General features: G+C 35.3%; 1 protein-coding gene and 1 long non-coding RNA gene across 2 annotated transcripts; one reads left to right on the forward strand and one right to left on the reverse strand.

Moving 5' to 3' along the window:
• Positions 1-4726: 4726 nt before the first annotated feature.
• LOC112716022 (uncharacterized) lies at positions 4727-5480 on the reverse strand. Its single transcript, XR_003160129.3, has 2 exons — positions 5124-5480; positions 4727-5022 (listed from the first exon to the last, which is right to left on the reverse strand). It is a non-coding gene; the product is annotated as an uncharacterized lncRNA (long non-coding RNA).
• A 138-nt stretch (positions 5481-5618) lies between these two features.
• On the forward strand, positions 5619-12423 carry LOC112716020 (uncharacterized). The gene is made up of 14 exons (XM_025767861.3): positions 5619-6220; positions 6399-6525; positions 6645-6891; positions 7747-7788; positions 8332-8403; positions 8544-8679; positions 8792-8949; positions 9543-9627; positions 9727-9896; positions 10127-10288; positions 10540-10698; positions 10884-11144; positions 11322-11591; positions 11931-12423. The coding sequence occupies exons 1-14, from the start codon at positions 6148-6150 to the stop codon at positions 12180-12182; spliced, it is 2214 nt and encodes a 737-aa protein (XP_025623646.1). The 5' UTR covers positions 5619-6147; the 3' UTR covers positions 12183-12423.
• Positions 12424-13056: the final 633 nt, after the last annotated feature.

The raw sequence follows: 13056 nt of genomic DNA on the forward strand, positions 1-13056 counted from the left end.
AATAAAAAACAAAAACAAAAACAAAAACAAATTAGATTTTTTATTAATCGTAATAAATATTTTATTTTTGACGACGAGTTTCGCCTTGCCAAAGAAGGAGTCGCTGATGCCAAGAGAGATTCCATGCTTGCCGCCAACGATTTGAAGGCAATCTCGGATTGCATGATTTCCACTGGCTATGGAAGAGAGTGCGTTAGGATTTACGTGTGAATGAGGAAATCGATCATTGATGAAGCTTTTTACAATCTTGGGGTGGAGCAGTTGAGCTTCTCACGTCTCCAAAAGATGGATTGGTAGGTGGTTAAGTTGAAGATCAAGCACTGGCTAAACATGAGGAAGGTTGCCGTCGAAACTCTCTTCAACGGTGAGAAGATACTCTGCGATAGTGTCTTCGCTGCCATTGCGCCGGAGAAACGGATCGCGTAGACTTCCTTCATTGAGATCACTAGAGACGGCGCCAGCCACCATGATGTTGTTTGGATTCCCGGAAATGGTTGCAAAGTGCAAGAAAACACCGGAGAAGATGTTCAGGACTCTCGATATGTACGAAGCGATCTTGAAAAATTGGCCGCAGATCGAATCCATCTTCTTGTTCGAATCAACCACTAAAGTTCGTGTTACTCAATCAATTAAAGTCTTCAAAACAATACAAAGTCTCACCAGTCAATCAATTAGTTGTGTTAAATTGTTTTGAAGATCTCATATTGCTTTGAAGACTCAATCGATTGGGTAACACGAACAATCGATTGAATAAGAAAAAACTCGCATGCCTTGAAAAATTCAATCGAATGTGTATCAATTCCAATCGATTGAATTACCAAGAAACATAATTTCACCAATGTTTACGAATGTAACGGATTAAGGATAAAATTTTAATTGATTAGGATTGCCAAAATATTTATTACGATTAATAAAAAATTTAATTCGTTTTTGTTTTTATTATTAATAAATATGATAGATGAATGATAAAATAATAAGGGTTAAGTACGATTTTGATCCTTAAGATATAAGTCGAAAATGTTTTTTGTCCCCAACCTTTTTTTCATACAAAATCGTTCCTAAGGTTTAAAGTAGTTTTAAAATCGTCCTTCGAATCAAAATACCCTTCTTTTCTTCTTTTTCTTCTTCTCCATCACATCATCTCTTCTTCTTCTTCTTCATTAGAAGCAAAAATAGAAGAAATAGAAGCAAGAATAGAAGAAGAAACAAACACAGACGGCGACAACTGTAGAACAGCAGCGAGCACGCGAGGAGCAACAACAATGGTGAAGAGCAGCGACGACAACGACTCTGTCTTCTCCAACATCATCTCCACCACGCTTGCTCATGGACGTGCTTCTCCACAAATGATTTCAAATCTCCTCCTCTTCTTCCTTTCTATGTTGTTGTTGAATTTAAAATATTAGATTGCAATGAATGATGTTGTTCTTGAATTTGAATATTGTGTTGCTGTTGAATATTGTGTATTGTTATTGTTGATGTTCCATTAATGGTTTTTTTGTGGTTCCTTTTTACTCCATTAATGGTTTCTCTGTTCTTTTTCTTTTTAATTTTATGATTTCTTTTGTTAGGAATAATTTAGTCTAAAATTTTAAGATTTAAGTCAAAATGACATTTTAAAACTACTTTAAATCTTAGAGACAATTTTATATAAAAAAAATTGGGAATGAAAAAATTTTTTGGCCTATACTTTAAAGACCAAAATCATACTTAACTTTAAAAATTATTATGTACACAAAAAAACTATCAAATTATTATTGCAAATTAGTATATAAATTTTTAACTCATTTATTATATAAAGTATTTATCCATTTTGGTCCTCAAAGAATTTCAGACCAGACACTTTAGTCTTTAACTAAAATTAATTATTTGATTGGTCCCTAACAATTAATTTCGTCAGTCAATTAGATCTTTGGCTTCGTCAACTCTAACGGAAGATAAAATGGTCCCTGATAACTATAACAGTGGGCAAAATGATCCCTGACAACTCTAACAGGAGACAAAATAATTCCTAACCCTTTTGTTCAAAAACGACACTATTCTTCCCCAATTTTCATTATATCTCACATAATTCTAACATTCATACTCTTCTTCTTCACTTTCAGAGTCTTCTTTTCCATCTTTTTCTTCATCCTCTTCAGTTCCAAGATCAAGCCATGGTGTAACTGTCACTCGTATCGTACTTATCTCAACATGTTATGGACCAGACACTTCCTAAATCTTTGTGACTGATACATCCACCTCCTCTGTACTTCACCCACTAGAAGCATCCACCTCCACGTTCTCGATAACAACATCCTTTCAACCCCGACAACGTCCACCACATCCTCAAGACCAAGTTCTACAACTACCCTAAGGGGACGCTTTTCTCCACTCTCTAGCAAGAATATATATTGTTGGATATTAGGACATCATGAGAAGATTCTCCTTTTACATCACATGCAAATTCTCATTTAAAGTGGACCCCGAGGGCGTCATTCCTTCTTTTTCGGAGTCCAAATTGGCAGATAATTTCGATCTCACATCCAGACTATCAATACAACGAGCAATATCGTCATTGCCGCTCATATAAAAACTGAAACGATTACTGAACATTAGTTCGGAGAAGAAGCTGAAGGAAGCGATCAAAGCGGTGGACAATGTGGTGATGGAGATGATAGGACAGAGGAGGAGAGAGAGGGCGACAATGACGGCGGATCTTAACAAATCGGACTTGTTGTCTAGATTCATAGGATCCATCTAAGATGATAAGTACTTGAGAGACATAGTCATTAGTTTCCTGAGTATGAATTGGTTGAGAATGAGTTGAGAATTTTTCTTCTTATGAACATTGAAGTTGTAGAGTATGCATTGTGTAGCTTGAAGTTATAGTGTTAGACTGTTAATGTTATGCGAGATATGATAAAAATTGGAAAAGAACAGTGTCGTTTCCGAACAGAGAAGGTCATGGATCATTTTGTCTCCTGTTAGAGTTGTCAGGGACTATTTTGTCTTCCATTAGGGTTGACAGAGCAAAGAACCTAAGTGACTGACAGAGTTAATTGCTAGGACCAATCGAATAATTAATTTTAGTTGGGAACTAAAGTGTCTGGTTCGAAATTCTTTGAGGATCAAAATAGGTAGATATTCGATTATATATTTTGTATTTTAATATATTTTTATACAAATAATTTATTATTTTTAATGTAAATATATATAATTATATCTCAATATATTTTGCTAAATTTTAAATAATTTACTAAATATAAAATACTATATATATACTAAAAATAATTACCACATATTTATATATAAATATATATATTATTTAATTAATATTTTAATATATATTTTATATAAATAATTAATTTGATGATTATCTTTTATATATATTTAATATAATTATTGTTTTCCTAGTAAACTTTAAAATAAATCTATTTCATTTCTGTCTTTTCGTTATTTTTTTAATACTTTTTATTATTTAAAGATTGACAGGCAATTTTCGCTACTTCCACCAGTTTTCGATTGCGAGTTTCACGAGAAAGCCATGGATGGCAACGTAAATTCAAGTATAGAAGCGATGGGTAGGAAAACGCCAGCGTTGACACAAAATTGGACGGTACGATATGGATATTGATGATTCAAAGAATCATGATTAGAATTTAGAGAGCGACACGTACATACAAGCCACGGACGGCAAGCTCATATTATGAAAGAAAGACTACAAAAACCCAAGAGCACCGTAATGAGCTCATCTCCTCCGTCATTTTTTGTCCCCCCTTGTTCCATTACAACAACTGGCCCCACACAAGTCATTACCTAATGTTACCTTGTTAAGTCTCCTCATTTCATTTCGTTTGATTCTTTCCCAATTCCCATAAAGCACAGCATCTTTAGACTTCGATTGTCATAACTCATAACGATAAAGCCTTGGGCACTAATTAAAAAAATGTGTTCGTTATAGTGCTTAAAAAATATTGTCTAATTACTAAAATAAGTAAAATAATTTATTTTAAATTTAAAAATATAAAAATTAAAAAAATTTAAATATTTTAAAATTACTATAAAAAATAATTTAAACAAAAATTAGACATCAAACAAAAGACACAGTAGAATTACCCTTAAGAAAATACTAATTTTATGACTGCCCCAGAGATACAAACACAAGAAACAAATCCATGGAGCAATGGATATTTATACAATAGACAGGGATCACCTTGTGACTCAAACTAAAACAGACAAACTACATGTACTGTGCTGCTTGGTTTTCATTAACTAACATATGTCAACTGCTATTATTACATCTTCTCTAGAATCTTTATAATTCTAGAAAATCTTTGGAATCGTTTCTCTCTCGCACACATCCAAATTTGATATCAAGATGCTGCTTTAAAAATCACGGTGATGGTAACAAAAGTCAGAAAGTACTATTCCTACTAACACTGAAACTTCAATGCTTAAAGCATAACTGTTATTACCTTTCGGCACAACCGAATCCACCACCTTTGGAATTGCGTGGAAGCAAACAATCTCTATTCTCTAGTGTTACTCAATGTCAAACAATTAAAAATTCAATGTGCACGCAAAACATTCTTCGGGTTAGTATACCATGTCAACATCTCCAACACAAACTTAGAAATAGAATACGCTTCCAAAATTCCAAACGCAGCAGGAAAAAAAAAAGTATAATTAACTTAAACTGAGCTATTGCTGCTGCCATGTTAATACTATTATTACAGGCAAAACAAACAGAAACTTATTTCATACTCATAAAATGATATAGCAAATCAGTGACAGAAGTATGCATCATATAAGAGACCAATACTAAATTTGCTTAATTTCGAACTTGGCGTCCAATACATGGCATCAGCATAAATTCCTAAGCAACATTAAATTTCTGTGTAATCTACAGTGTCTATGGAGCAAGGCAACAATACTAATCTAGCTATCTAAATAATTAGGGTTCAGCGACCTTGTTGTTCAGTGAGTCTTTCTCCTCTGCTGAGGCTGCTTCTGAGTGGCTAATCTATAAATCCAATACACCTATTGACATTAAGAGCATAAATGCATGACAGATTCAGAGATTTGTAGTGTGAAGTCAATGAAAGAATGAATCAAGAAGGAGAAGAAGAAAATGAAACTACCAGGGCGACGACGTGAGCTCCGATTAGAATAACCACTATTAAAGGAACCGTATCGAGGATCCATGGTTGCGTCGATGTGTGTAGATCCTTCGCCATTCTACGCAGAAATTACCCAAAACACTTATCAGAGCTGAAATTAGGGCTTCCTTTTCAGCTTTCACGGCCAACAACAAATAAAACCCCAGCTGAACCCCCTAGGAAAAATCTAGAAAGGTGGGCCAAATTCAAATAATAAAGAATATAAAAATTTTATCAAATCAAACTTATATCAATAAATAGCAATATCGAATTAGTGATAGGTACAATTGAGAATTTGGTTTAATTATAAAATTTTTTACATAAAATAATGAAAGAAATAAATATTTTACGAAACAAATAACCGATAGATAAAGATGAACAAAGGGAATAATATTTTTTTTTTACGTAAAATGTTAAATACAAATTATTTTCTTTGTGTCATGAGAAAAAAATTATTAAAATTTGGTAAGACTCACTTCTTCTTTTTTTTTTCCTTTTTGGACTGGAAGACTCGCTTCTTTTTGGTTTTGTTATTCTTTTAACGCTAAAGAAGTGATTGGGCATTGCAGCTTTGGCAGTCCAGAGGCAGAGAGGGTCTCCATCAGGCCCTGAAAACAAACTGTTCTTAAAAAAAAAAAAAAATAGAGAAAATAGAGAAGACCCCAATTCCCCAAACGCATTGAATCCAAATGGAGAAGCAGAGCTGAGGGGCGGTTCACGGCACGGTGGCCGAAACTGTTGACAAGAGCCAACTACCCAACTCAGTGTCTACGCTACCACGTAGCACCACACGTGTCGCTTTCCTCTTGCTCCCAATAAGAGAGCCACCGTACTCACTCCGAATTCTGAAATGGTTCATACTCACTCGGCTCCCCCTCCCTCATCACTTGTCATGGCTCACTGGGTTCTCGTACGCATTTTTTCAAACACTTGGTGTTCCCATGCTCTTGCTTTTCTTTCCTCAATTCTCTTTCACTGATACCACTCCTCAGCTCCCTTTATATCGATGAAGAGGAATGCCTTTGCCGCTGCCGCCTCCGCTCTCTACCGCCGCCGCCCTCCCCTGCCTATCTCTCCAAGTACTCTTTCCATGCTTATGCGATTTCCATTCCATTTCGCTTTACTTCCTAAAATTTAGTGTTAGTATTAGAATTTGGATTTATGATTATATACCTGATTTACGTTGTTACTCTTCTTGTTGTTATGGTGTCTAGTGTCTTTGTTAGAGCGCGAATTATTTTCCTTTCTTTCTTTCAGATTTACGGCATGAGAGTGCCACTGGAAGTGTCTTACGCAAATGCATGCCGCTGGAATATCTAGAACTTGTTGAGGTTGGTGAGAGGCTGCATTGCTGGTCGCCGTCTTGCTTGTTGCACCGGAATTCGTGAGTTTCATTTGCCTCCCTTGAATTTGATTTCATGAATCATGAAGCCATTTTTGTTTCATATTATATCTTTGCGTGTGCCTGGTTTCTTTTGGTTCATTGAGATGCTGTTGTTGCAGATATTCAACTGGCTTCACCAGTGTGCACGGTGAAACGCCATCTGCTGAATATGCGAGGAGGAGGAGGGAAACACTGGAAAATCAATTTGGGCGTGCCCTTGGAACCTACAGCTCCAAGAGCTTCAACGCTATCTACCGCTTTGGGCCCTTTTTGGCTCTGTACAGGGCAGCAATTATTTCATTTCATGTGTTAAGGCTAGCAATATGGCAGTTCTTCCTTCAAGACGTTGAAAAACGTGCAGTTAAGGTAAGGATTGTTTCTTGCCGATGCTTTTCATACACTTTCTAATGAAAAACATTATCCTTGGAGGATGGTTAGGATGGTGATTTAGGAGGACATATCATCATCGAGTTTGGTAACGCCTTTGCCTTAAAATACTGATGAATGAGGCTTTAGATTTTTATTTCCCAGCATGTATTTGATCAAGGATTATCACCGGACATAATTTGATGAAAATATTTAAGATTCTGGATATGAAAAAGGCCTTGAGGTAATAGAGCATTGAGACCAGTTAAACTATCAAACAAGTAATTGCAAGACAGCTTCTTGTATTAGAACCCTTGCAGGGGAAAGAGTACGAGTGAGATGGACTGGAGCCTTGAGAGTTTGTCACTCAACTAAATGTTGATGTGCACATTTTTACGATTTCATTTATTGTGTCCATCCTCCCTCAATTGCAGAAAAGAATGTGTGTGAACTTGTTTTGTACCATGTCCTTTATTTGGTCACTAAAGGTTGATACTTTCTGAGTTTGACATTGCTTGTATTTTTATGTACTGTTGGACCTTTTATTCCTTTGATATCTATTGGATGTTTTTTTATGCAAATTAGACCATTTTGCAATTTTTTCCCTTGAAAATTGCGGTCTTGTATCACATTTATCACTGATAAATTGGTTGGCTATGTAAAAGAACCCCTTGATTTTATGTCTAAATGTGCTTTCAAGTATGGCTGTATATTTTATTTCTTCTTTACAAGGATTAACTGACACTTTATATTTCTTCGAGACTAGAGTGTGGGTCCATACTATTTTATTATCGTACTTACTAGGGTAAGAGAACTGACTGGAATGAGCAGTGATTTCAAAACTATTTTTTGCAGTTTCGTGAAACACTCATACGCTTGGGTCCTTTCTACATTAAGGCAAGTTTCTTTCACAGGTTACCTCCTAATATTTTCTGCTTTCATCTCCATCACTCACTCTTCTTCCTTTCTATTACTTGTTTTCTACTTTAACGTGTCAAGCATAGATTGCTATTAAATATACACTTTAAATGGCATAATTTGTTTTCTATCTTGTACAAAATTTTCCTGGTCTACGGTAACAGTGTTTGGTTTCTCATGTTAAATAAATCTGCAACTGTTCCAATGATATCTGATACAATTCTTAGCTGATAGTAGTTATTTTCTCCACATTATTTGTTTGCTTAGAGAATCATTCACCTCCAATCACTTTTACCATTACCATGGAATTGCAATATTCATGCTTGCAATTCTTTTTGCTTTTATAGGATCTTTTGAAGTTCCATATTTTGAAGCTCTGTACTTTATATACGAAGCTTTTACTTTTGTGCTCCATTTTCCCCTCATCATAATGACATTATACATAATAGAGAAAATGTAAACAAATAATTGTTTACGAAAGTTCTTCTGTTTGACTAATCTACTCATTATTCATTATTACAGCTTGGGCAGGCATTGAGCACTAGACCTGATGTATTACCAAAAGTATACTGCCAAGAACTAGCTAAGTTACAGGTACAGAGGTCTCTTCCGTAGTTCCAGTCACATTGTACTTTTCAGAGCATGTAATCAAATGTTGTAGATGCATGCATCAATTGATTATTACCTGTCCATATCTGCTATCAACTTGCGATATAATTTGTTATTCATGGCAGGATCAAATACCCCCATTTCCAACATATGCTGCAATCAGATCTATTGAAACCCAGTTTGGTCTTCCTATTTCTGATATTTTTAGTGACATTAGCCCTGCACCTATTGCAGCAGCATCCTTGGGGCAAGTTTACAAAGGTTAGTTGCCAGGGAAGATAACTAAAACTTTATCAATAAGATATTTCTTCTTGTTCATAAATTTGGGTTGAGGAGGATTGAAATGTTTACTTTGTTGCTTCAAGTGTTGCAGCTCACCTGCATTCTGGAGAGTTGGTAGCCGTTAAAGTTCAGAGGCCTGGTATGTCACTTTCATTGACCCTTGATGCCTTGTTATTCCATATGATTGGAGGGCAATTTAAACGATTTGCCAAGGCCCGCAAAGATCTTTTAGTGGCTGTAAATGAAGTGGTGAGTTTCTTTTTATAAAGATTGTGAATTTCTGTTGGCTACATTGTATCATATTTTCCATCCTGTGGGTGGGTATATTTAAGCATTTTTGTGAAGTGCAATATTTTCTTTAGAAATATTACATACATTGTTGTGGACTGTTTAGATAAAAATTTGTAACTGCTATAGTCAGAAAGTAAATGACCTCCCTCTCTAAATTAATATTTTTAGAAGCAGGCCGGAGTATAATATTGATTCTTAAGAGAAAATAGAAAAAAAAATCTCATTTCTGAATAGGAGATACTCTCATACAGCGTGAGAGAGTACAGAGATACAGAGAAGAGTAAGAATCACATGTGTTTGTGGGTCCCTCTTTCTTTTTTTTAATGGATCCTACAATAGGATCACTGTATCCTATGTATGGTATAAATATGTGAGTATAGCCCTACTGATTAAAGGACTTCTTTTTTGAAATTTTATCCAAGACATGGCTTCAGAGTGAATATTTTTCTTGTCATTATGTCTCAAAGATAATTGCCATTGAGACTGCCTGTGTCAAATTTCAGTTTGCTTTCAAATTGATTTATGTATTGGTTATTATTTTAATTTAACAGGTCAGGCACATGTTTGATGAAATTGATTATGTCCTAGAGGGGAAAAATGCTGAGCGCTTTGCTTCTCTATATTGTTGGTCTTCAAGTAAGTTCAATGCTTCTTTGATGAATGGTTCTTTCGTACACAATTTAGCTTGGTGACCGACTTACATAGGGAGGTAATAACATGGCTGCAAAATTACAGGTGGTACCAATGTCGAACACAAACGAAGGAAGTCCATCAAAGCTCCAAAAATATATTGGGACTATACATGTACCACTGTACTGACTATGGAGTGGATAGATGGAATTAAGCTTACAGATGAAAAGGGGTTGAAGGAAGCTTCTTTGAACAGAAGGGAACTCATTGACCAGGTATTAAAGCAAAAAGCATTATTTGCCACATGCTTTGACCGTTTCAGTTTGTTTTATGACTCTTATTCCACTGCTTGTGTGCGCTCATGTGCATATCTTTAAATTGATATGGTTACATGTATTTATGAATTGTTTTAAATAAACGGGTACATTAACTTTTGGCTCCATATTACTTAAGATGCTAGGCATTGCCAATTAATGTTCCTTGCCTCCTTCCTATGTCATTGTAGGGATTATACTGCTCTTTGAGGCAACTACTTGAGGTTGGTTATTTCCATGCTGATCCTCATCCAGGAAATCTTGTAGCAGTTGGTGATGGATCACTTGCATACTTTGACTTTGGAATGATGGGGGATATTCCTAGGCATTACCGGATAGGTCTTATTCAAATTGTGAGAATTATTTAAATATTTATTTGCTGACAGAAATATGTTTAATAGATGCAAGTATGCAATTGATTGAGTATTATTCCTATATAGTTTCTGCTACCTTTTATGGTAACTTCCTTTATGAGGTGAAATGTCTCCTGTGCATGCATTTTGCATAGATGATGTATTCCAATTTTTCTCTCTGATATAGCACCTTGCAGATTCATCATTTTTCTCAGTTTCCTGCACTAATGCCAAGTCTTAATTCCTTTCAGATTGTGCACTTTGTTAATCGTGATTCTCTGGGTTTGGCAAATGACTTTCTTTCTTTAGGATTTCTTCCTGAAGGGGTTGACATACATGGGGTTTCTGATGCACTGCAAGCATCATTTGCCCGTCGGACCAGTCGGACAGGTGAATCTCAAGATTTTCAGGTTTGTCATTTTCCTTAATCCTTTCTTGGATCAATTGTTTGCTGGATTATGGCTTTAGCTTTTTGCTGATATTATTGTGCGTTAATCATTGGCCTCAATATCTTTGGACATCTTCATGCATATCCATCAGTGTATCATTTCATAGCACTTACTATTTCTAAGTCCCATCTTGCTTTGGATTTCAGGGAATTATGAACCAACTATATGATGTAATGTATGAATTTAATTTCTCCCTCCCGCCAGACTATGCTCTTGTCATAAGAGCATTAGGATCACTAGAAGGCACGGCTAAAGTTCTAGATCCTGATTTTAAAGTCATTGAGAGTGCATATCCTTTTGTCATTGGGAGACTTATAGCTGACCCAAGTCCTGATATGAGAAAAATTTTGAGGCAGCTGCTTATTCGTAATAATGGATCCATAAGGTGGAGCCGGCTAGAGCGCCTGGTATATTCTCTCTTTACTCTTCCACTTTGCTTCTTAAAGTAATTGTTATTATCTTGATGGTCTCGTTCAATAATTTTGTATCATGTAATTAATTTCTGGATAAGGCTTATTTCGGCACTGAAGTTTGAACACTCGGTTTTAAATTGTGGACTATATTAATATGGATTATTGTTTCAGATAGCAGCAATATCTGAACAGGCTTCTGATTTAAATGGAGATCCAAGTTCTGAGAAGCATTTTAGTCCCGTTTGGAAATTATTTGATATGCATGCTGTGGTTGATTCCACTGAAGATCTTTTATTATTCATATTATCAGACAAGGGTCTGAGAGTGCGTCTTTTCCTTCTTCGGGATATAGTTGAAGCAGCTGATGCATTTCTGCAAGATGAAGTGATTGATTGTGTGTTAAATGAGAACCCTCAAGAACAGAATATCTTCTTATTCGAGGTATTCTCTAACGTTCATCAGCCCGTTTATTTGTGGCAAAATCATTCTTTTAATATCTTTGTCCTGGCCTTCTCGATTGAAACTTCCATTTCACCACTGGATCATGTTGGCTGTCCAACACTGGTACATGTTGAAGTTTTTCGTTCTTTTTGTTTTTATCATTTCAGAAAACTCTCAAACATCATGAGAGTCAGAGTTGAACTACAAGGTTCAGCATGATACAAACAAAACAAAACATAAATTTAAGCAAATTACAAACCAAACAAACAGAAAATAAAGAAATACATCAAGATACGAAACAAGCCATCAACCCCTCCTTATTGTTGTGTATATTTGCAGGAGCGTGCTATGCTGGGAAGGATCGGAAAGGGATTTCAATACTTTCGTGAGGTGGTGAAGCTGGCACCTGAGGAGTGGACAGCGATGCTAATGAGGATGGCACTGAAACCTGAGGTCCATAAATTTGTTATAGACATTATTTCAGCGTTGGCTACACATTCCAGCCAGAAATTGCAAGTAGCTTCTTGGCTATATTTATCAAGGCTTGTTCACAGATGGTCAAATTCAGGTAGATATACTACACACCCTTGACTTTCCTGCGCTAGAAATTCCACGTGTCTTCTAGGCATTCTTTTTCTTTGGTATGAAGATGATTTCATTCTGACTATAGCACATACCTCCCAAATTTTACGGTTTTCTCTTCTACTTTTTGTCAGCCCATAAAAGAGGATAATTTGATATTTATTTTATATATTTTACAATTTTTTAATCAATGTACATACATTTTTTAGTTTATTAGTGGAAAAATACATGTGAAATAGATTGCATGCAACTTTCTGGGTTTTTCCCCCCTTCTTGTGGAGAGTACTTTTTATTAAGATGACCATATTTTTTATTTATTTTGTATCTAATTCAACATCAATTAATTTTTATATTTACTTATTCACTAAAAATGTTAGTTATTTAGTATTTTCTACTTATTAATTATTAAATGAGTTGGTGCAATAGGATGGAAAATGTGGACTTTATGAGCTGATGTTGTAGGCTTGTATAGCGCAAACCCCAATTGATACGGTATCCGTTCAACTCAAAGATTCCAGCGTATGGTGGCTGCGTGGTTCTGTGGATAATCCAAACCAAATTCGTTGACCTTTTTAGTCTTCTTACTACAAAAGTATATTAAGACTGTCGTACTCTGGAACTAATTGTCCACACCCCGGAAGATACTCGATTAATCGATTTGATAAAACACTAATGGAAACAGGGAGAAGAACTTGGTCAACCTGAACATCGAAAAAAAAGAGGGGTAAATTTATGAATTTTTTTAACATAAAAGTAATTTGATATTTTAATACTTCATTTAAAATTATTTTTGATTATTAATTAGATGTGGTATTATATTTTTTATTTATCCATTATGTTAAAATATTCTTTTAAGTAAACAAAATATCTTAGAAGGTAATTT

The sequence above is a fragment of the Arachis hypogaea genome, chromosome 10, assembly GCF_003086295.3.
Source record: "Arachis hypogaea cultivar Tifrunner chromosome 10, arahy.Tifrunner.gnm2.J5K5, whole genome shotgun sequence".
NCBI lineage: Eukaryota > Viridiplantae > Streptophyta > Magnoliopsida > Fabales > Fabaceae > Arachis > Arachis hypogaea.

Bases quoted from the DNA above. Each gene is read 5' to 3' on its own strand.
- LOC112716020 (XM_025767861.3), top strand. From the start codon at position 6,148: ATGAAGAGGAATGCCTTTGCCGCTGCCGCCTCCGCTCTCTACCGCCGC. The intron at 6,892-7,746 runs GTAAGGATTGTT...TATTTTTTGCAG, and splicing joins TTGAAAAACGTGCAGTTAAG to TTTCGTGAAACACTCATACG. The intron at 11,145-11,321 runs GTATATTCTCTC...TTATTGTTTCAG, and splicing joins GGAGCCGGCTAGAGCGCCTG to ATAGCAGCAATATCTGAACA.